The sequence below is a fragment of the Nicotiana sylvestris genome, chromosome 12, assembly GCF_000393655.2.
Source record: "Nicotiana sylvestris chromosome 12, ASM39365v2, whole genome shotgun sequence".
Taxonomy (NCBI): Eukaryota; Viridiplantae; Streptophyta; class Magnoliopsida; order Solanales; family Solanaceae; genus Nicotiana; species Nicotiana sylvestris.
In genome coordinates this window covers 44,700,088-44,723,929 of record NC_091068.1, presented here as the reverse complement: position 1 = coordinate 44,723,929, position 23,842 = coordinate 44,700,088, and the positions used below count along the sequence as shown (strand labels likewise).

Sequence of the window (23,842 nt, the reverse complement as noted above, 5' to 3'; positions counted from 1 at the left end):
TCCCTTCTGTTTTTACTTGCGCCTTACTCCAGCTTGGTCATTTGACTAATCAATTTTCAATGTATTCCGTTATCTGCTTTGAAAATGTCCCCTGAACTTGAACCATTTCGTAAATAAACCAAATCTACATCCACTGAATATGCTTTTCCCTTGTACTAATCGTTATCCTGCGAATGTATATGTTAAAAAGTAAATCTACATTTATTGACGAGGATGTTTGTTGTAATTGAGCTTTTGGAAAAATTCTGCTTCAATATTCTGGTTAAAGCCTTAAATCTTAGTTTGTTCCGTGGTATGGACCAAAGTACCAGATTAACAAAAAGAATTAACCTAAATAACCTCCCACACAACCGTTTAAACCTAAAATAGCTGGCAAATATATATAATAATATGGATATAACCATGTATAAGTAATCAGTACAAATACAACAGGCTATTTGTGTAAAGATAACAAGCATCGGCGTACAATTCTAGCCAGAAAAAGAAAATAATAGGTATCTTGTAACTTGATTTTACATATATTGAGAATATTTCCAGCCAGACAGTTCACATAAATCATTACATAGACCTGAGACAGTGTTCCAAGAACACAGTTCCATATGGAACCATAAGCAGCTACTCCTCACTAGAAACCATCAGCATAACAGTAAACTCTAGTAGCAGGTTAACTACACCAATAATCATTTCACTTCTTTTTTGTTATTAATTACATTATGTAGCATTCTAGTTATGCAACTAAATAACCTCCAGTGCTGCACTAGGTGTAAGCCCACCTTGCTCTTGTGAGAAACATAATCCGCAATTTGGTTCAAACTGCAGCAAGAAAGTCCAATCGCTCATCTTCTAGAAGCAGATTGCTGGATTACTCGGCCCTATTTTGATGTCAGCTTGATCACTATATACCTTCTGGATCATCAGTTTCCCGTCTCATGAAATGGAATCCCATTATATATCGGTATTCACCTGTCCCAAGGCAACGAGAACAGTAGCCAAGCCCACTTCCACCACAAGTCTTGCACCTAGAAACTGTGGATTAGATTGTAGGATTCTCAATAACAGAGTAATAATATCATAGTTTTACAACTGGCAAGAAATTGATTAACTTGATACCTCACCATTTTGGCCATTCTCCGCCTGGAAGCACTTCTAGGTGCACAAAGTTAGTCCTCCCTGTATCAAGGGAATTGTATAGGAAGTTAACTTGTGAAAATTAATGGAGCACATATATTTTTGTGAAACTATTCGAAGGGGAAATAGTTGATTTTGTAGAAAATGTAAAGGAGAGAGAGCCACATGGAGATATCTAGGGTTACGCCAGAACAAATTGTCTACCAAGGAGTTACAGTATATTGCTATCCTCCTAATTTATCTTTTTCCTCTAAGGGTCCTCGCCCTTTTCCACTGTTTTACCAAATTCTAAACATTAAGTGAACCAAAAGAAGTACTATAAGCCTTCTTGCATCATTATCCTTTTCTTACTTTTATTTTTCCTTTATCTCTAGTACTCCAAACTAAATCAAGTTGGATCAAACCCAAACAAGACTTCAAGCACTAAATGACAAGAAAACCGTAGCTCAAAGGCAACGTTAATGCATTTTCATTTTTAATGTCTCAAGAAATTTTGCACCTGCTTTGATTGTGAGATTTAAATAGCATCAGATGTATGTCCCAGTGCAAACACATTTTCGTCTGCATGTGTGTGTGTTAGAGGGGGGGGGGGGTTACCTCTGCCATGGCAATCGTAGCACTCCACTCTGCCATTCCCTCTACAGACAACACAAGGAGGATCTGGCTGCTTTCTTCTTTCTTTGCGAACATTAGACTGCAACAAAGATTTTGATCTAAGCCCAATTATTGAAGCTTAAGACATTGCTGACTTTAAAGTAAGTGTTTATTAAGCTTTTTGGGTCAATCAAACCAAACAGAGAACCAAATCTCTTCCAGACGAACTAAATAACTAACTCAATGTTCATATACTACAAAATAACTGTTAAAATGCTCGACCAAACTTCTGATACTAGAATGGAATTTAAATTAAACCAGCTTAAAACTACACGATATATAATTCTTTATCCAGCATCGATCCCGGGTTATCATTCCAAGATTTTCAATTTTCACTATAACACTTCAGAAAAGGGATCCGGTCCTGATTCTTAGAATTTTTAATGTTAATACAGCTTCAGAATAAGTTTGAAATACTCAAGAGGTGTCACCAATCTATTTCTGATGCAAAAGAAAATATACCAGCAAGCATATCATATTATAAACATATGATTTTTGAAGACCAATCAGTGGTTCAACTTTGTTTTTCTAAGCCAAATCTTAAGAGAGTCAAATCCTCAAAAGCATAATTAAATTTTGCTCCAAACTTCAAACAATAGCTTTCAGGTTTCTTCTTTCTCAATGATATTAAAAGCCATCACTTCGCTTAATCTGATAAAGTGATGTGAAGCTAGCGGTTATAGCTTCATCAGTGAACTCATGTGCATTAGAGAAGCTTGCGCTTCAAATGATGGTGAACAAAGTGATTCAACCAAAAAGAATCGATCCCTTCTTTAAATCTCAACTTTGAGGAATTGGATAATTATGGGCATTATTGTACATTGGATGTTGAAATTAGTTATTTTAATTGCAATTTTATTGAACTAAATTCATATACGTTTGATATATTCTTAATTTCCCAAAAATTTTGCGCTGCACTTCAAAGAGGCATGCGCTTTTCTTCTCTCTATACACTCGAGCTCCATGGACATTATCGCTTTTTTGCGCTTTTTGCTTTTAAAAACACTGGTCTTTCCTTAAATATAGTAGTTAGACCTTGATATAGGTTAGTTGATGATGCTAAGGCTGTATTGTGGTCCGGACCCAGGCCTAAATAGGCCAAACATGCCTGGGCTTAGGCGGGCCGGGCTGAGGCGGTCCCGAGCCTAACGGGCCAAATGAGTGGAACCGGACCACTACAGTCCTAAGCCCACATGGTCCCGGGCTAAATGGGCCAGGCCCGCAGGCCTAAACGGGCCTAACGGGCTTTTTCGTTCCGGGCTATTTTTTTTAAATTTTTTTTTTTATCTAAGGCAATTTCTTGTAAACTATATATGTATATACTAATATAAATTGCTTATATATAGCTATATAAATATATATAGTATATATAGTATGTATAGTATGTGTGTATATATAATTATATATAGTTTATATATATTAGATATATATATAGTGCCTTATATATAGCTTATATGTATTAGATATATATATATATATACTATATCAAATTTAGAAACCGACATAATTTTATCTCTAATGCAAAAATATCTACAAATATCTGCAACTGTGTTAGCAATATACTTACCTGTATGGCGTGAATTAATTATTCTATAAGCAATAATGCGTTTTTGCATTATCCACTCCTCATCTATCCAATGACTTGTAACAGTTAGATAATCACAATCATTACCACTTCTATCAATATCAGTAGTAATAGCAATGCGACAATCTATATGAGTAAATAAATAGCGCAAATGTTGTTCATATTCATGTTTATATTTATAAATATCTCTCTTTATGGTTGCGCGAGGCCATCCTTTATAAGTAGGATTAAAAACTCTTCTAATATAATGCACAAAATGAGGGTTAGAAGGAAAACTATAGGGTAAGCACATAACAGTAACCATTTTTGCCAATTCTTCACGATCTTTATTTGGATCATAATATAAAATGCCACCGGTAACAGTGTTAATTCCCGGTTGAACTAGATTTGAACCTGTACTAGGGTTAACTGTAGTATCTACATTTGTCCCCTCTTGCGCAACTTTCATTTGTAAATATCTAGCTTTATCTCTAGGGTGTTTCAATATGTGTCTAGTCAAACTACACGTACCGCTACGGTCTCCAATAAATTTATGAACCAACAAAGACCCACAAGTTTTACACTTAGCCTTATTTTGTTCTCTTAATTGAGTAAAAAAGTGCCAAACAAGAGATGTTTCGAGCCGTTTAGAAGATTTTCTATTAAAAGTAAGGGTTACTACATGAGGGTCAGGCGGGGTATCAGTTGGGTTATTAACAGGACTAGTAGGTGTATCATCTAAATTCGGTTGCATTTCATCTAAATCGTCATTTTCCTCATCATTTTCAAAGATAGTTTGATTAGGATAAACAACATTCATAACTTCTTCATTTAATTGTTGACCTGGTGCAACATCGTGGCAAAATTGACTATCGAAAAATTGAAAACAAGGGTTATCACTATCAAGAATAACAGGTGGAGGAGGACGGGTAACAGGTCTGGGTCGGGGAGCCGGGGGAAGAGTAGTAGCTTGGCGACTAGATTCAACAATTTTAGATTTTCCCTTACCCTTACCACCAAATATTTTTTTCAAAGAAAAGTCCATATTGATTATAATTATACTAAATAAAACAAACAAAACTATAATATTAAAACTTAAGAGTTGGAACGAGTTTACCGAATTGACGAACAACTTCTTGAAAATTGAATATCGTTGAAGACTTGAATACTTCAATTCACCAACTTCACAATTTTTCACGAAATTGCAATAATAAAGTAAGCAATTATAGAAGAAAATTAGAGAGAGATTGATGAATTTGTGAGTAAAAATGAAAGAATGAGGGGTATTTATAGTTGAGAATTGGGAAAAAGTGTAATTATAAAAAGCTTGGGGGCCAAATGGCTATTTTTTAAAGTCCCAAACGATTGGAAATTGAAGGCCAACGGCTAGATTTTAAAAATCTGACTGTTGGCCATTTTAAAAAAAAAAAAAAAAAATCTGTTGGGGCCCGTTTGGCCCGGTTGAATTTGGTCAGGACCGGCCCGCTATGGGCTTTTGCACCACTAAGATACCGGCCCGTTTGAACCGGCTCGTTTGGCCCGGGCTAGGCCCGGCCCACAATACACGCTTAGATGATGCCTAAGCATTATTTGGTACAGAACTTAATGTATTCTTTTCTTGTTCATTGGGAACTTCCTGAACCAAAAATACATAGAAAGAAAAAAGAAACCTTGATGCAATTTCGTTTCTTTGACTTTAATAAGCAAGTGACTCTGTGTCTTCTTTTTTCTCCCAGGATTATCATTCCGATCAATTTTCCAATCCTTTCTATGACACTTTTATTTTTCTGTAGTACTGTGCCTTTGTTACTGCTTAGTGTTATTACTTTGCTCTCTACTTTTTGGTTATTGCGTTACTGATGTTATCTTTATGGATTCCTTTGGTGTTACTGATACACTCTCTCATTTCTTCTTGTCTCGAGGGTCTACCAAAAACCCCACTTGTGGGATGTCACTGGGTTGTTGTTGTTATTTTTCAACCAATTGAGTTCCTTCAAGTAATTTGTTGCATGAAACCATGATGCACAAAGTCATGTTGGATATGTATTGGATAAACAATACAGAATTTGAAGTAACTCCAGGTCAACCATCAAGTGGAAATGAATCTTAAAACTTAGAGCATCAAACAATTTTAAGATTCTAATGCTAAATACAGCTATAAAATTTATTCCCGTATGTCAGCCATTCAATTTCTGGAACTAAAAAAAAATATACAAACAAGTATTACACCCTCCGGCCCAAGATAAAAAATTGGTCAGCACGAGAAAAAAAGAAATTAAAGATAAAAAGACAGAAAAAGGCAAATAGAGATTTAACTTGCCTCAGTTCTGACGACCCAAGATGACTTTGAAACGGAAAGGAGCGGAGGCAGCTTTGGATTTGAAGGGTGGCTGCCGTTACTTGAATTTGGGGCTTCCCCTCCAATGGGGTTAATGAAACAAGTCAATCTTATCACTCCCATATTCTGAGACAAATGTTCCAGATTCTGTTCAAGTGATTCAGTATAAGGAATGAAATGAAATTAGATTATTCAGTTGACACCTTGAGGTTTCAAAATATGGCATTTACTCCCCATCTTATTTGAGAAGTGTAGTAAGTTAGTTAGGGGAGTACCATAGGATATTTAGAGCTTGTTTAGATGCCCTTTTTAACTCATGAAAGTGTTTGGCAACTAAAAAAAGAGCTTAAAAAAAGTTAAAATCTGCTTAAAAAAAGTCAAAACCAACAAGTTGGATAAACTCAACTTTTTAAAATTGGCTTAAAAGCCATATTGTTTTGACTAAGGATATTACATTCTAATCCCTTATAATTTTTCTTAATCCCGAAATTTCCCCTAAGTCATCAGACAGTTCGGTTCGGTATTTTCGGTGTTTACTTTCTTAAAATGCAATACCGTACCTGATTATATTTGGTATGCCATAAACTATAATAGACTTAATTAAAGTACACACACATATAAAAATAAAAACATTCTAAGCTCAATAATTTCATATGACTATTGACAAAAAAATTATCCAAAACTAGCAAGTATTAACCCATAGTGAGAAAAAGGTACATAAAAGAGTAAATTTAATTATTAAAAATGTCTTGTTACTTGCTTAGAACTAATTGCTGAATTTAGAGAATACAACAAGGACTAATCCAACAGATGCAATTCAATACACGAGAAGAAATACCCTAAGACCATAAAAGTATTACGTTAAGATGCTTGGCATCCTAGAGAATAAGAGTTAAAATCTGCAGCATACGTTGTTCCACCATTTTCCTATAAAGTAGAGAGGCTTTACTGTCAGCCTCAACATGCATACCAAGGAAAACTATTATGAGTTGCATCGAGATGTAATCACAATAAATTTTATATTTTGATAACTAATAAATCAATACTTACTTGAGAAATGGTACAACTTCGAGACAATTTAGCAACACATGAAGTGTAGCTGACTTGTACTCCATATCACTTAAACTTCTCTTACTAACATCCTTAGAACATCGGCTTGGTTGATTGAATATGGACATTGGCGGATATAATGGATCATTCACACATTTGACCATGTGCCTATTGAGCCTATTCCTAGAACATGGCATGTTACTCTCAAAATAATAAGAAAAAAAATGAGCAGTTTCCTTTGCAAGATAAGCTTCGCATATAGATCCTTCAATCTTATTCCTCTGCTTAACAAATTGTTTACATTTGCCAATTGTCCTACACAATTTCATGTTAACCAAGAACATTCAAATAAAACAAAAAATTACATCAAACTTATAATATTACTCTCAAAGGGATACATCCATCTGCATTGAACATGCCCTCCAAGTCGTGCCTCATGTACAAGGTGGATTGGAAGGTGTTCCATCACATAAAAAAAACCACATGGAATGTCACGACCCAATTCCCGAACCCGGTCGTGATGGCGCCTCTCGTGAAGACAAGGCCAGCCAAACTAAACAGAACACCTCTCGTAAATAGTTAAATATCATAAACAGTAATAACATATACTATAATCTTCATAAATTACGAAATTTAACAAAACAACAGTAGAAACCATCCCGACACAGCCCAAACCAGGGTGTCACAAGTCACGAGCATCTATAAGAATGAAATTTCCACTTTACAGTCTAGAAATACACTGAACAAGAATAATGAATAACATAGAAAGACAGTGGTGCTGCGAATGCTGGCAGTCACCTCGCTAAAACCTCCACAACTCTGCCTCCACACAGCCAATACCCGCTACCGGGTGAAAAAAAATACCTGCAACTGCACGCGAGGTGCAGGGAGTAAAGTGAGTACTCCAACTCAGTGAGTAATAAAGGTAAATAATAACTGAGCAGCAAGAAACCACGTAAAGCAACCGACATGCTATATAGAAGCAGTGTAAAAACTCATTGAGAAAAACTAGTGAAACTGTGAATTCTTCAGAAAATACCTTAGCTCAGTTTTAAACCTCTTTTGAAAATGATCTTTTTCAACAGTTGTGAAATAATTTCAAAACAATTAGTGCCGCTATGCACAGAAATCCGCCCCTCGGGCACAAATATCACAGTTAAACAAGTAAAAGACAAGTAAGTATGCAAAATGAACACATAAACCTCGCCCCTCGGGCAATCATATAGAATAGTAGTAGCCCCTCGGGCACAATTAGTTCCTGGTCAACCATTGTTACCTGACCACACGGTGTTATTCCTGGTCAGCCATTGTTACCTGACCAAATTGCATCATACAGTGTCATTGTTACCACTGTTTCAAATCACATGGGTACCCGCGCTCACTGTGGGTGTGCAGACTCCGGAGGGGCTCCTACAGCCCAAGCGCAATAACAAGCCATCTCGTGGCATCAATCAGGTCCTGGTCAGTCATTGTTACCTGACCAATTTATATCATACAGTGTCATTGTTACCACTGTTTCAAGTCACATCATATAGTGTCATTGTTACCACTGTTTCAAGTCACTGCTGCGGCGCGTAGCCCGATCCATGCTCAGTCCAGAAATCATAATAAGCCCCTTGGGCATTTGTAAAATAGTATTTCTCAGCCCGAAATATCATTTAGAAATATCATTTAAGTTTTCAAATCTTAGAAAGATGGCTGAGTTGCAAAACAGTATTTAAAACCTTGAACTGAGATCAAATAATATGCAACATATGCAAAAACAGTGATATCAATCCCTCAAGGATTCAAATAATTGGCGCAAAGCCCAGATATATCAAATAAATCCAAGTAGGAGGATTATCAAGTAAGGTCTAGCCGAAAACACAGAAGAAACATCTCTCGGGACGGACCAAGTCACAATCCCCAATAACAAACGACCCCGCACTCGTCATAGGGTGCGTGTCTCACCTCACTATAGCACTACGATGTGCAAATCCGGGGTTTCAAACCCTCAGGATATTATTTACAATCATTACTCACCTCGAACCGGTGAAATCTCTAGCTCGCGACGCCTTTTCCCCTCCAATCGACCTCCACGCGCGTCGAATCTAACCAAAATCAGAGCGAATACATCACAATATGCTAAGGGGACAATACCCAATCGAAAACAATCGAAAAATATCAAGAATCTCGAAATTAGCAAAACCCGAGCCCCGGGCCCACGTCTTGGAATCGGGTAAAATTTACATTTTTAGAATCCTCATGCCCTCACGAGTCTAACCATACCAAAATTATCCAATCCCGATACCATTTGGTCCTTCAAATCATCATTTTACACTTTTGAAAGGTTTCACAATTTTCTTCCCAAATTCCATCTCAAATCACGAATTAAATGATGAATTCAGTGATAGATTCATGTATTCTAGCCAAATTTGAGTTAAAATCACTTACCCTGATGAGTTCCTTGAAAAACCTTCGAAAAATCACCAAAATCCGAGCTCTCTAGGTCAAAACATTAAATAAAACTCAAAACCTCGTATTTATATAGTACCCTTTGGATTCCGACACCGCTGACCGCATAAAAATGACAGCGGTCCGCGCAAAATCAGCGGGGTCCGCGCAAAAAATACTGCGGCCGCGTAGCTTTTGACTGCAGTGAAAGGCTTCAGTATTTTGGCCATAACTTTTGCTACAGGTGTCCAAATTGTGATATATTTATTTTTCTGGAAACTAGACACAAAGGGCTACAACTTTAGTTTTTGAATCACCTCAAAATTCCTTGTGTATCAAAAGATATGAGCTTCCAAAGTAGGACCAGCAACCTGCAGTCTTCAGTGACCGCGGTCCGCGCCCACTTTGACGCGGTCAGCGCTGGCCAGCGCGCCCAGCGCGAAAAGGAGCGCGGTCCGCGCCACAACTGCTGCCCCCTCCATTTTCTAAGTTCCGGGGTGTCCGTACTCGCTCAAAACTCACTCGAAACATGCCCGAGGCCCCCGGGACCTCAACCAAAAGCACCAACGCGTCCTAAACATTATTCAATCTCGTTCCAATCATCAAAACACCTCGACTAACACCAAAAATCCTCAAATCACATCGAATTCAAGCCTATGAATCTCAAGAACTTTCAAATTCCATTTTTGATAAAAAACCCAACCAAACCACGTCCGAATGACCTCAAATTTTGCAGACAAGTCCAAAATGACATAACGAAGTTACAAAAACTCTCGGAATTCCATTCTGACCCTCGGATCAAAATCTCACCTATCAACCGGAATTTGCCAAAATACGAACTTCCGCCAATTCAAGCCTAATTCTACACCGCACCTCCAAAACCACTTCTGATCACTCTCTTAAGTCACAAATCACCTCCCGAAGCTAACCGAACCATCAGAACTCACATCCGAACCCTCTAACACATAAGTCAACATCCGGTTGACTTTTCCAAAATAAGCCTTCCTTAAAGAGACTAAGTGTCTCATTTCCTATCAAAACCAATCCGATTTAACTCTAACACACCGAAGACTGATAACGAAATATGAAGAAGCATAAAATGGGAAAGACGAAGCGGTTCTCATGAGACGACGGGTTGGGTCGTCACATCCTCCCCAACTTAAACAAACGCTCGTCCTCGAGCGTACCCAGAGTTATCCTAGAAGCTAACCAATAGCTGAATGACCTTACCAAGAATATATTCGGGGGTGATCCTACATCACCCTATCTCGCATAGGTCCGATAACACAACATAGCTGAAATTTCACAATCCATCTAGTCTATAAACCATAGAACCACATTGCACTTTCCGAAATCATACACAAGATCCGATCCTCACATCCATACTCAGAATAGGCCCGAACCAGCTGTAATAACCCTCAATCATATGATATACTACATAACCCAAACACTCGAAACAATAACTTCTATTCACAGCAGTTGCCCACAGTGCCCGAATACCGGTAGGAAACCTCTTATCAACTAAGGTATTATTCTAACACTTCCATATACTACCAACGATAAATGAAACACGCAACAAACCATAACCATTTCTCAGATCAACCACTCATGAAGCCACTTCCCTTTTGACTAATACCATAACAGGTTTCTGAGCCGAACCTCGATATTATCCTTCTAACAAGCTGAAATCAAATTTGTTCGTATTCATTAATGACCCCAACGATCACCTCGAATCCAACACACCACTCTGGTGATATGACGCCTCAATACAGGCCTAAGCCACAACTTGCATAATACACGCACCAATAAGAAACGGTCTGAACATACTTAAATCATAAAAAAAAATGACTCAAATGAAAGAGTTGTACCTCAAGCTCATCAATACCATCACAACACAAGGCTGAGACCCCGTCTCACATCATATAAATAGAACACTGAATCCACCCTGAAAGGTCATATCTCCATGTGGCCTCGCTACAACGCGCGATCCTATTCAATCACTGTTATACATAAAACACCTACAGTCACCATGCTCAAAATCGACAGCCACGCACAATTTGATGTTTGAAACCAAAGTAGATCATTACACCCACGGTGAGACAAGTAGCATATACCATGCAAACCCGATAGGACTTAACCGGTACGCCATCTACTGAGCAACACCCAATTATTCTTCCGCTCGACTTCCACTATGAACCCCAACAGAATCGCACCATTGGTGCCCATAACCAATAAATCATAACGTCTTGCAACACAGAAGGCAACTCACGGACCTCCCGATCATTAATAGGCTCAATAACGGTCAAGTCAACCTAACCCTCAACGATACAATTCGGAGCCAACCGAGCCGACTCAAGATAGAACACGCATCCACATTAGCCTGCCAACGAACTCCTTACCGAGGAAGCCTGAAGCTGCTTCTTCCACTACCATAACTCCTGCCAAAGTCATACGATACGGTGCCCGGCACCAAATCAATACCGAAATCCACAACTCCGTCCGGCGACATGCCCGGCCACAAGAAACATATTCAAAAAGTCCCTCAACATCAGAACTGAATCAATGATGGCAACCTCTGCACTGACATCCATCACGAGGCCCAAATAAGGAAAGCAACCCTTCCCAGCCGTTCGCTGGTTCTTTGAAACATAAACCACTCTACTAGAGAATACTCCGACACACCTCGCCACTCACCTTGTGGCATTTTCGGCATAGCCCATAACACAATAATCCATAATAATCCAACACTGATAAATCCAGTCTAAACCCCGATATCATATCCAAAATCTGATATATCAGACAAGGAAAGGTCCACTCGGGCCCCCAAATCCCGATAGCCGTTACACACGATCCACAATCACAACATAGCCTGAATATGAGAACTTACGTCTTCAAATCCATGCGATACATAAATCACCACATCATATCCCAATTTCACCGTTCGAAAGCATACCACACCTTAATACCCAATAATTCCACGATAGACTCTAAAAGTTCCCTGTACTACCAAGCCAACCCGAATATCACCAGTCGATCTAATAAGAAAGTGCCGCAATACCACCGAAGTTCCATCCATTTAATCACATTGCCCTTTTCCTGAAACATATACTCTCGTCAAATCACTTTCAAATAGCAGTACCATTTTCCTTGATTATCTGAGGCTACCCACTGCCTAAGTGTTTCATGAGCTTCCTTTCTGAACCGAACTGTAACCTAACACACGCAAGTCTCGGTCCTCTACAATATACCGCATATAACATACCATCCGAGGATACATGAAAACCTTTCCTCCCTTCCGGGCCATAGACATCTATGCACTCCACTAGTCAAGAACTTCCATCGATCCCATCTAGAAGAAAAATCATTACACATCCCATGTCTCTCATATTCATAGAAAATGTACCTCTTCAACCACGGTAGAAATCAACAAGAACTCTCTCAATTCCGTTTGCATAAATTAAACTGCCAGGACGGAATCCTTCTAACTCGACCAAGCTAAGCAAGCCAACAAAACCCAAGAGCATTGCTACAAATTACTTGTATGAACTCATTACCTCGAACACATACCAAGAATTAATCATACTCCATCTATCTAAATTTCCTTCTGATTCATATTCAACTTGATATTTCTCCTTGCTGTAGCACCACAATTCCTCAACCCAGGCTCACTACGCGAGACCCAAGCACAAGACCACACCGTCTAAGACCCATAAGCCACTGAATCCTCTCTCAATTATTTCCAGATACCCCACATTCCAACATACTTCACTCCGAAGAACTTCCTGCGAATCTAAATCCGTTACCTTTGCTTTCCTGATACTGATACATAGGATCTTATAATCGATATAGAGATATCATAAGTCTTGACCTCATCCAATGAAAACACAGTTTCTAACCCCATATATAACTTTAATATACCCAATTGTTACATGTGGAACCTCGAACACATTAGGACCATTTTCGAGAGTCATTCACTCTATTCAACTTGCATTTAGCCTGCTCAACTAACAAAACCACCTATGCCTCATTAGCACTCTAACACCGCAAGATACAACCTTATCCCAATACAATCAAGCATCTTCCTTCTCTATACGCTGAGCATTCTTTACAACAGCTCAAGACATCCTATTATTTTCACACATCTACGAAGCACCATATAACCTTTATTAAAAGTTTCCTTCACTCGTGCCATCTTCGGCTCGATTTCCACTCGCCAGCAGACCTCAATTCAAAACCAGCATAGCAACACCACCATACAATCAACTGACCAATAACAAGCTCCCCAACTTGGCTCGAAGCCATAGAACAGAACACATAACACTCATAACATGTATACTCCACCGCTGCCTTAATACCATAGTGAGATTAAACTCAAATCATTTGTAAGCTTGTGAAAACACAGATCATCTAGTACTTTAAATCTTCTGCAAATCTCACATTCATCCTCGCAACAGTTAAGCTCACTCTCTTGTGCGACCCCAAAATTTCAAACTTCAACACTTACAATTCACTGGCACATGAGGTCTTCTATCATTCACATAAGGATCACACCGCCTCAGCACACTTTGCGGGAGATAACCCACTTGCTTCGCCTCAATATAACCTTTTCGTATAACTTCCACCGCCATAAACATTACGCAGTCACTTGATCTTCTTGAGTATGTACTCATACCACAACGTGAAATTTACTTCACTCTCAACTAGGAGACTTGAAAAGATTATTCACACACCTCTAATCTCGGAACTACACTTCCACTCACAATGGAAATCCTACATTTAGTAGTCCATCTATCATCCAACAAATCTTCCTCGACACTTCCAAGTCATATAGAAACATCACGCAGTACTAGCATATTCATCACATAGCTATCCAGTTGTCACTCCCACTATTAGGGACAATACTGAACATATAAGTTCAAAACACTTACTCGTACACCTCGGTGCTCAAGCCATAGGCAAAAATCCGGCCTCAAGTCCTCCAGACTGGCCCAACATAAACTCACAGGGATTACATCTCGCCCCTCGATCGGGGATTCACAAGCCATCAAGGCACATCTGATACTGAGCACTCATGCGTTCATACGGACACGTGGAAGGAATTTCAAGAGTTACTTTTCAAGCTGAATCAAGGACGCACGATAAAAATTCAAGAATGTGAAGTTTTTCCTAAGGTTCTGCAGCCTCTCGAGGATAAATACAGACGTCTCCGTACCGATCCGCGAGACTCTACTAAACCTGCTCATGACTCGTGAGACATATGTAACCTAGCTCGGATACCAACTTGTCATGACCCAATTCGCGAACCCGGTCGTGATGGCGCATCTCGTGAAGACAAGGCCAGCCAAACTAAACAGAACACCTCTCGTAAACAGTTAAATATCATAAACAGTAATAACATATACTATAATCTTCATAAATTACGAAATTTAACAAAACAACAGTAGAAACCATCCTGACACAGCCCAAACCAGGGTGTCACAAGTCACGAGCATCTATAAGAATGAAATTTCCACTTTACAGTCTAGAAATACACTGAACAAGAATAATGAATAACATAGAAAGACAGTGGTGCTGCGAACGCTGGCAGTCACCTCGCTAAAACCTCCATAACTTTACCTCCACACAGCCAATACCCGCTACCGGGTGAAAAAAAAATACATGCAACTGCACGCGAGGTGCAGGGAGTAAAGTGGGTACTCCAACTTAGTGAGTAATAAAGGTAAATAATAACTGAGCATCAAGAAACCACGTAAAGCAACCGACATGCTATATAGAAGTAGTGTAAAAACTCCTTGAGAAAAACCAGTGAAACTGTTCTTCAGAAAATACCTTGGCTCAGTTTTAAACCTCTTTTGAAAATGATCTTTTTCAACAGTTGTGAAATAATTTCAAAACAATTAGTGCCTCTATGCACAGAAATCCGCCCCTCGGGCACAAATATCACAGTTAAACAAGTAAAAGACAAGTAAGTACGCAAAATGAACACATAAACCTCGCCCCTCAGGCAATCATATAGAATAGTAGCAGCCCCTCGGTCACAATTAGTTCCTGGTCAGCCATTGTTACCTGACCGCACGGTGTTATTCCTGGTCAATCATTGTTACCTGACCAAATTGCATCATACAGTGTCATTGTTACCACTGTTTCAAATCACATGGGTACCCGCGCTCACTGTGGGTATGCAGACTCCGGAGGGGCTCCTACAGCCCAAGCGCAATAACAAGCCATCTCGTGGCATCAATCAAGTCCTGGTCAGTCATTGTTACCTGACCAATTTATATCATACAGTGTCATTGTTACCACTGTTTCAAGTCACATCATACAGTGTCATTGTTACCACTATTTCAAGTCACTGCTGCGGCGCGCAGCCCGATCCATGCTCAGTCCAGAAATCATAATAAGCCCCTTGGGCATTTGTATAACAGTATTTCTCAGCCCGAAATATCATTTAGAAATATCATTTAAGTTTTCAAATCTTAGAAAGATGGCTGAGTTGCAAAACAGTATTTAAAACCTTGAACTGAGATCAAATAATATGCAACATATGCAAAAACAGTGATATCAATCCCTCAAGGATTCAAATAATTGGCGCGAAGCCCAGATATATCAAATAAATCCAAGTAGGAGGATTATCAAGTAAGGTCTAGCCGAAAACACAGAAGAAACATCTCTCGGGACGGACCAAGTCACAATCCCCAATAACAAACGAACCCGCACTCGTCATAGGGTGCGTGTCTCACCTCACTATAGAACTACGATGTGCAAATCCGGGGTTTCAAACCCTCAGGATATTATTTACAATAATTACTCACCTCGAACCGGTGAAATCTCTAGCTCGCGATGCCTTTTCCCCTCCAATCGACCTCCACGCGCGTCGAATCTAACCAAAATCAAAGCGAATACATCACAATATGCTAAGGGGACAATACCCAATCAAAAACAATCGAAAAATATCAAGAATCTCGAAATTAGCAAAACCCGAGCCCCAAGCCCACGTCTTGGAATCGGGTAAAATTTATATTTTTAGAATCCTTATGCCCTCACGAGTCTAACCATACCAAAATTATCCAATCCCGATACCATTTGGTCTTTCAAATGATCATTTTACACTTTTGAAAGGTTTCACAATTTTCTTCCCAAATTTCATCTCAAATCACGAATTAAATGATGAATTCAGTGATAGATTCATGTATTCTAGCCAAATCTGAGTTAAAATCACTTACCCCGATGAGTTCCTTGAAAAACCTTCGAAAAATAACCAAAATCCGAGCTCTCTAGGTCAAAACATTAAATAAAACTCAAACCCTCATATTTATATAGTACCCTTTGGATTCCGACACCGCTGACCGCATAAAAATGATCGCGATCCGCGCAAAATCAGCGGGGTCCGCGCAAAAATGACTGCGGCCGCACAACTTTTGACTGTAGTGATAGTCTTCAGTATTTTGGCCATAACTTTTGCTACAAGTGTCCAAATTCTGATATGTTTACCTTTCTGGAAACTAGACACAAAGGGCTACAACTTTTGTTTTTGAATAACCTCAAAATTCCTTGTGGATCAAAATATATGAGCTTCCGAAGTAGGACCAGCAACCTGCAATCTTCAGTGACCGCGGTCCGTACCCACTTTGACGCGGTCAGCGCTGGCCAGCGCACCCAACGCGAAAAGGAGCGCGGTCCGCGCCACAACTGCTGCCCCCTCCATTTTCTAAGTTTCGGGGTGTCCGTACTCGCTCAAAACTCACCCGAAACATGCCCGAGGCCCTCGGGACCTCAACCAAAAGCACCAACGCATCCTAAACATTATTTAATCTCGTTCCAATCATCAAAACACCTCGACTAACACCAAAAATCCTCAAATCACATCGAATTCAAGCCTATGAATCTCAAGAACTTTCAAATTCCATTTTTGATAAAAAACCCAACCAAACCACGTCCGAATGACTTCAAATTTTGCAGACAAGTCCAAAATGACATAACGAAGTTACAGAAACTCTCGGAATTCCATTCCGATCCTCGGATCAAAATCTCACCTATCAACCGGAATTCGCCAAAATACGAACTTCCGCCAATTCAAGCCTAATTCTACACCGCACCTCCAAAACCACTTCTGATCACTCTCCTAAGTCACAAATCACCTTCCGAAGCTAACCGAACCATCAAAACTCACATCCGAACCCTCTAACACATAAGTCAACATCCGGTTGACTTTTCCAAAATAAGCCTTCCTTAAAGAGACTAAGTGTCTCATTTCCTATCAAAACCAATCCGATTTAACTCTAACACACCGAAGACTGATAACGAAACATGAAGAAGCATAAAATGGGAAAGACGAAGCGGTTCTCATTTGACGACGGGTTGGGTCATCACATGGAAATATCTTTTCCATCTTACTAGAAGTTACACGAATGTTCTGATCCATCCAGAGTAGGTTTTCTTCCCTTAATGTGGTAGAACACAAGTTTATGAAAAATAAACTAATCTCTGTGATGAGTTTCCAGATTCTTTCAGGAAAACCACAAAGTACAATAGGCACTAAGGTCTCCATGAAAATATGACAATCATGACTTTTCAAATAGCTCAATTTCCTACCTCCATATCTACTTTTTTTTCCAAGATTCGACGTATAACCCTCAGACATCTTCAATTTCGTAACCCAATCACAAATTTGCCGTCTTTCCACCAAAGTGAATGTGTAACTTGCTTTGGGCTTGAATACCTTACCATTGTTTGCTGTCTGCAAGTATAATTCAGGCCGCCTGCAATATTCTTGTAAGTCCATACTAGCCTTCGGGTTATCCTTTGTCTTACCTTTAATATCCATAACTGTGTTGAACAAATTGTCAAAATAAGTTTTCTCAATATGCATGACATTAAGGTTGTGACGGATAAGATTATCCTTCCAATAAGGCAACTTGTCGCGCCCCATTTTCTCGCGAAAGCAGGCTTAGACATGTGACAACTCTTTTAAATGGGTATTAAAAGAGAAGAGTCGCCACCTAACGATTTAAGGAGCGTTAAGACACCTATAAGGTTCACTTTTAAGTTTGTTTGATAACCAGAGATAGGGTAAGGGCTTGAAGTTATCCCAAGGGGAAGGTGTTAGGCACCCCTCGGGATCCACTAGTGTGGTTCCCGGCCAGACAGTTTTTTGTGAATTTGTGCAATTTAGCAAATAGACAAGTATAGGCTCAAATAATAGGAGATTTAAGTTTAAACACATAAGAGTTTGAAAAAAAAGCAATTATTAAAAGGCGAATTTTGAAAAAGAAGTTACAATTCTACAAATACTTGAAAATATAAAAGGAGGGGGTCCTAGGTTTATTTATAATATAGATCACATCAATGCGATAACCGGTATGACACTCCTTAGAAGAGGGATACACGTGGTATTAGCGCACCGGTCATCATATCCAAATCTACCCTTCCCACCCCGTCGAGGTATTAAAGCGCGAATTGGTCTCGACCACTATTGCCTGCTATTACCCGTCCCACTCCTATCAATCCCGGAGGAACTTAGGACTACTATTCCTAAAGGGGAGGGATATTAGGATAACTTTTAGGTTTCAAAAGGTGAAAAAGCTAAGGCGACATACAAAAAAACACATAGGATTGCATCTTAGGGGAAACATGTAAACAACTAAAAGGCTCATGTATACCTCCTCAAACAAAGCACATAAATAGCATGACTTAAACACAGTTAGGGTCTGAATTTAAAGTGCTAAGGCAATGAGAATTTTAATTGTTGAGGTAGACCAGTTTATTACATAACTCAGATAAGAAGTCCGAATCAGGCCTGCCTGCTGGTTGTAGCAGTTACTGATTAACAAAGGCAGATTCAGTTTTTATTGTCGTTATCACCTAATGCTTGCCTAAGTGTTTGAGTGAGATCCTATAAACATGATATCTATTGCTGATTTAAAATGTAGTAAAGCAATAATAGTTCTACAACAAACGATTTGAGATCCTATAGACATGCTTTCTAAATCGCGCCGAATAAAGGAGTAAGGCTGTTTAAAACTAATTCAGAACAATACGAGTTAGGCTGATTTTAAACTAGACTAGTTTCAGATTTTATAGACGTTGATATCTATTATTGCTAATTTTAATTCCTATAGACATGATATCTAGTCGAACGTGAAATGAAGCAGGCAATATTTACTTGAATCATATAGATATAATTTCTATAAAGGTACTGATTTTAATGATGTCGGATTGTAACCACTTAGATCCTAAGAGCATGGTGTCTAAGTGTGGTAATAAACATGCAGAATTGAAGACAAACCCTATAGGCATGTTATCTAAATGTAGAGTTAGACATGCAAAATTTTAAAGAAAACAGATCTTATAGGCATGATATCTAAATGATGAGTTAAACATGCATAACAATAGATCTTATAGGCATGATATCTACCCTTAAGCATGCACAATTACCCAGTCTTTTCACTAGCCAACCCTAATGTTTATTACAAATTATTACAAATTAAATAATGAATTGCATCAGAAAAGTGTAAAAGAAGAAGTTACAACCAGAGGAAGCCTGATTCTTGACTTTCTCTTTGAGTTATGAAATAAACCACCTCAAATGCCATTTGTTCTAAAGCCTTTCTCAGACTTGAGTGTGTCAAAGTTCCCTAAGGGTCTCAAGGGACCCCGGGCAGTGCTTACACCCAAGTTTGCATAACCAAATAGAGATGAGTGTAGTGTGGAAGGGCCATCCTTTATGTGTCCAAGTTCAGAGGGAGCTCATGGGTCACAAGGCAAGGCTCACACAAGAGGGGTAGAACCTAAGTCTAAGAGTATAGTGGAAGTGCAGGAGCAAAATTTTGTTTAAAACTAGGTTGAGAATAGTAAGGTGTAAGGGTAATTTGAAAATAGTAATAGTAAAGCTAACACTACACAGAATCAACATTTTTATACAAAGGGGTCAGGGTTTTGGGAATACATTATAGGGAGCATATGACCCTAAGAGGGGTCAGGTTTGGACATGCACAATAATAGCTGGTGCTAGCATGCCCATAAACCATCCAGAGAACACAACATATAAAGGGATATGAAGCATGTGACACCAGGGATGGTCAGGTTTGGGTCATACACAACAATGTCTAATACTGACATGCCCTCAAACCAACCAAAGAACATAAACACATAGGGGATATGAGGGTTTGGGATTCATAAGTCATAATAAGTGACTGACAGAGTTCATACATAAGAAAAATCCATTAATTCAGAAGAGAAAGGGGCAGATTACAACATGCTTGGTAATGTAACTGGATTAAATGCAAGCATGAAACAGGCAAGAGTGAAGGAAATAGTAAAGAAACATGTTGTTGTTGATGCTGGAAGATTAATTAGAACATACTAGTAAAGAGGCAAATGCACAAAGAAAAGTAAGCAAATTTTCACAACCTAGCCTTGGCTTTCGGCCGGCTAGACAAGGCAACAACACAAGTAGTAACATAGAAGAGAGAGAGAGAGAGAGAGAGAGAGAGAGAGAGAGCTTTGAGTGAAGTGTGTTCTGAACTCAAGTGGTTCGTTCGTGTTTTTGAAAGAAGAGGGGTGCAGGGTATTTATACTTTTGAAAACAGATGAGGAATAAGGTAATAAGTAAAGTTCTACCACAAACATGGAAACAATTACAAGTCAGAATCAATTACACAAGTGACTCCTTTTAATTAAGGAGTCATTGTTTAACAGGTAATGATAGATTCAAAATAATGAAAGAAATCAATTTAGAGACAAACTGATTATTGACATAAAAGGAGTAGTAAAAGCATTGAGTAAGTAATCAAATCTAAGCACAGAAATATGCTTATTTTGGGAAAAGATTCAGTAAGGCAAAATAAGGAAAGGAATCAATTAACTTTAACAAGCGAATGAAATTAGAGTTCATAAAAGAAAAGTTTTTGAAATCAGTCACACGATTGAGATCAATCAAAAAAGAAACATGCTTCTGCACTTCAGTATAGAAGTAAAGTGAACAGGGTCATCAGACATGCGAGGCCAAGCACATTGGCAAAAGAGATAATCACAAGCATGCAGTAGTGGCAGAAATAAGCTAGGGTTTAGTAGTAAAGCAAATATTCGAAGCATAGTAATCAAGTAGGTCAAGTCACATTGAATTCAACAGTGAAGAAAACAGAGTATCAGAAACATGCAAAGGTCTCCCAGTAGCAGGTGAGGAAACCTTTTGAAAAGTTAGGGTTTTCGACAAAAATTGAGTTAGAAAGATAGTAAAACTCAAAATCAGATGAGTCACATAAAGAAAAGAAAGTCTAAAACAAAATCTTTAGGTGAGTCAAGTACTCAAACAAACAATTTCAGCCCCAAATACCGAGGGCTTTTCAACAACAATCGAGTTTTAAAATGGTAACACAAATAAATCAAACAAGAACGAAGAACTTAATTAAACAAGTATACATTTAAACAAACAACTTCGGGATTCGAATGAGACCCAAAAGAAATTAGGGTTTTCAATATGCTGACTCAAGTCGAAGGAAAGCATAACAAACAGTTCGAACATAGTAAAGTCATAAAACAACATCGAGAATCAGAGAAAAGATTTTTGAAATAATTTAAAGGAAAACCCTAATCAGAACAATGAAGAGTCATTTTGAAAACAACATTAAAGAACCTTCGAGGAAAATGCTTAAAAGTTCATGGTAAGCACATATAAGGTAGATCTGAAAGAAATCGAAATATATTAGAGATTAGGGTTTCAGAAAACCCAAAAGAAAACGAGAAAGATCTCGAAAGTTAACGATCTAACTAGAAAATACCAAGGACCCGCCTTGAAAGGCCATGAATGGCCAGGAAAGGTCGTAGATGGTCGGAGAAAGGCCATGAACACCAGTCGAGCAAGGAATGGACCAAACTCCTTTGAAGTCTGGTCGTGAAACTATAGAACCAAACACATAGGAGCCATGGAAGGCTGGTACATGTCTCAAATGACCACGGAAGGCCATGGATTAGGTAGTTATCAGGGTGGATTAGGGTTTGGTTTGATGGCGGTGGCTAGGGTTTGTAGGAGTTTCAGAGAGAGTTGAGAGAGAAAAGGGATTCAAGGGCGGCGGTAGGTGAGAAATGAGATAGGTTTAGGGGTTGTTTGGGGTTAAAAAGGAAAGGGGGAACGGGAGCCGTTGATCTAAAGTGATCAACGACTAGGATTGAAGGGGTTAGGTGGGGAGTCCGGGTTGGGTCATTTAAATTGGATTAGGGAGTCGGGTTCGAGTTGCAATCGGGTCTGATTTGGGCTCAATTTCAGGCTATAATTGAAATGAAATTGGGTTATCATTTAAATTGCCATTTTCCCTATTTAAAATAAAAAAATAGTAAATTGATTTCTGGAAATAAATTAAAAGTACTAAAATGATTGATGACATATAATTATCAATTTAAAAATACGGGACTTCATTTTCATGAATATAAATGCAATTAAATCCTAAAAGAGGCTAATATTGCAATTATGCAATTTAGCCTCTAAAAATACTAAATACATTTGTAAAGAGGGTTGCTCTGATGGTAAGCAACCTCCACTTCCAACCAAGAGGTTGTGAGTTTGAGTTTCCCCAAGAGCAAGGTGGGAAGTTCTTGGAGGGAAAGATGCCAGGGGTCTATTTGGAAACATCCTCTCTACCCCAAGGTAGGGATAAGGTTACACACTACCCTCCCCAGACCCTACTAAGTGAGATTATACTGGGTTGTTGTTGTTGTTGCTGTTTTTTTTTATTTGTAAAAATATGCAAAAAAATTATTTTAGCTATATTTTAGCATAAATGTGAAAGTCCAATAAATGAATTACCAAAAATAATAATTTTGGAAATAATTATTAGGTTTTTATGGATAATAAATTGATTTAAAACCCTTAAATTTTAACAAAAAATAATAAAATATTTGGACATACTTATATATGCGTACATATGCTATTTTGAAGGTATTTGCATATTGAAAAATATATAGGAAAAAATTAGGCATCAACAACTGCCCCTCTTTACCCGGGAAGGATGAAAGAGTTGTCGGGTAAAGATATCATGACCAATTTTGACCGAACGAAATAGTTCGAAGAAGTTAGGCCGCGCCCTGGCCTCTGAGCTGCCTTCATATCCCTAGTTTTACAGTAATCAGGCCATATGTAGTTCAGGATTCGTCGGCGGAGTATGACGATGGAGACTCTTCAAGAACAGACGCAATAACCAAGATTGGGTGAGTGGGCAGCTTGCGAGAATGGTTAAGGCTTGATATGGCTGCGGGAACTGGAGAGGGCTTACTTCTGCCGGGATGGCTGTTACTTGTCGGTGTACCTATAATTAGAAACAATACAGGCGTATACTATGCATGAATTTAAACATGATGCAAGTTCCCGTCGGACTATGAATGTTGTCTTTGGATGGTTAGGATGACGTCCTTTAGACCATGACGTCCTGGGCCATGAAGTGTGCAATAAAGATTCGTAGGACATAAAATGATGCTCTCGGGCTATGAGGATGGTTCCTCCGGACCATGATGCCTTTGAATAATGATATGCAAAAGATTAAAAAGGGATCCTCGGGCCATGACATGGTGTTCTCGGGCTATGAAAATGGTGCCTCCGTATGATGATGCCTTTGGATAAGTTGGCAATCTTTGAGCCCATGAGATGTAGTACGCGGCGATCTTTCAGCAATGCGGATGTAGTA

General features: G+C 38.8%; 1 protein-coding gene across 2 annotated transcripts; it reads right to left on the bottom strand.

Moving 5' to 3' along the window:
* Positions 1-497: 497 nt before the first annotated feature.
* LOC104230509 (uncharacterized) lies at positions 498-5,876 on the bottom strand. Of its 2 annotated transcripts, none has more exons than XM_009783339.2 (4): positions 5,667-5,876; positions 1,726-1,822; positions 1,116-1,170; positions 498-1,019 (listed from the first exon to the last, which is right to left on the bottom strand). In XM_009783339.2, exons 1-4 carry the CDS (start codon positions 5,805-5,807, stop codon positions 896-898), a joined length of 417 nt encoding a protein of 138 aa, XP_009781641.1. In that variant the 5' UTR covers positions 5,808-5,876; the 3' UTR covers positions 498-895. The 2 variants fall into 2 exon arrangements, with proteins under 2 accessions (XP_009781641.1, XP_009781643.1); XM_009783341.2 differs by having other exon boundaries at positions 498-1,026; positions 5,667-5,874.
* Positions 5,877-23,842: the final 17,966 nt, after the last annotated feature.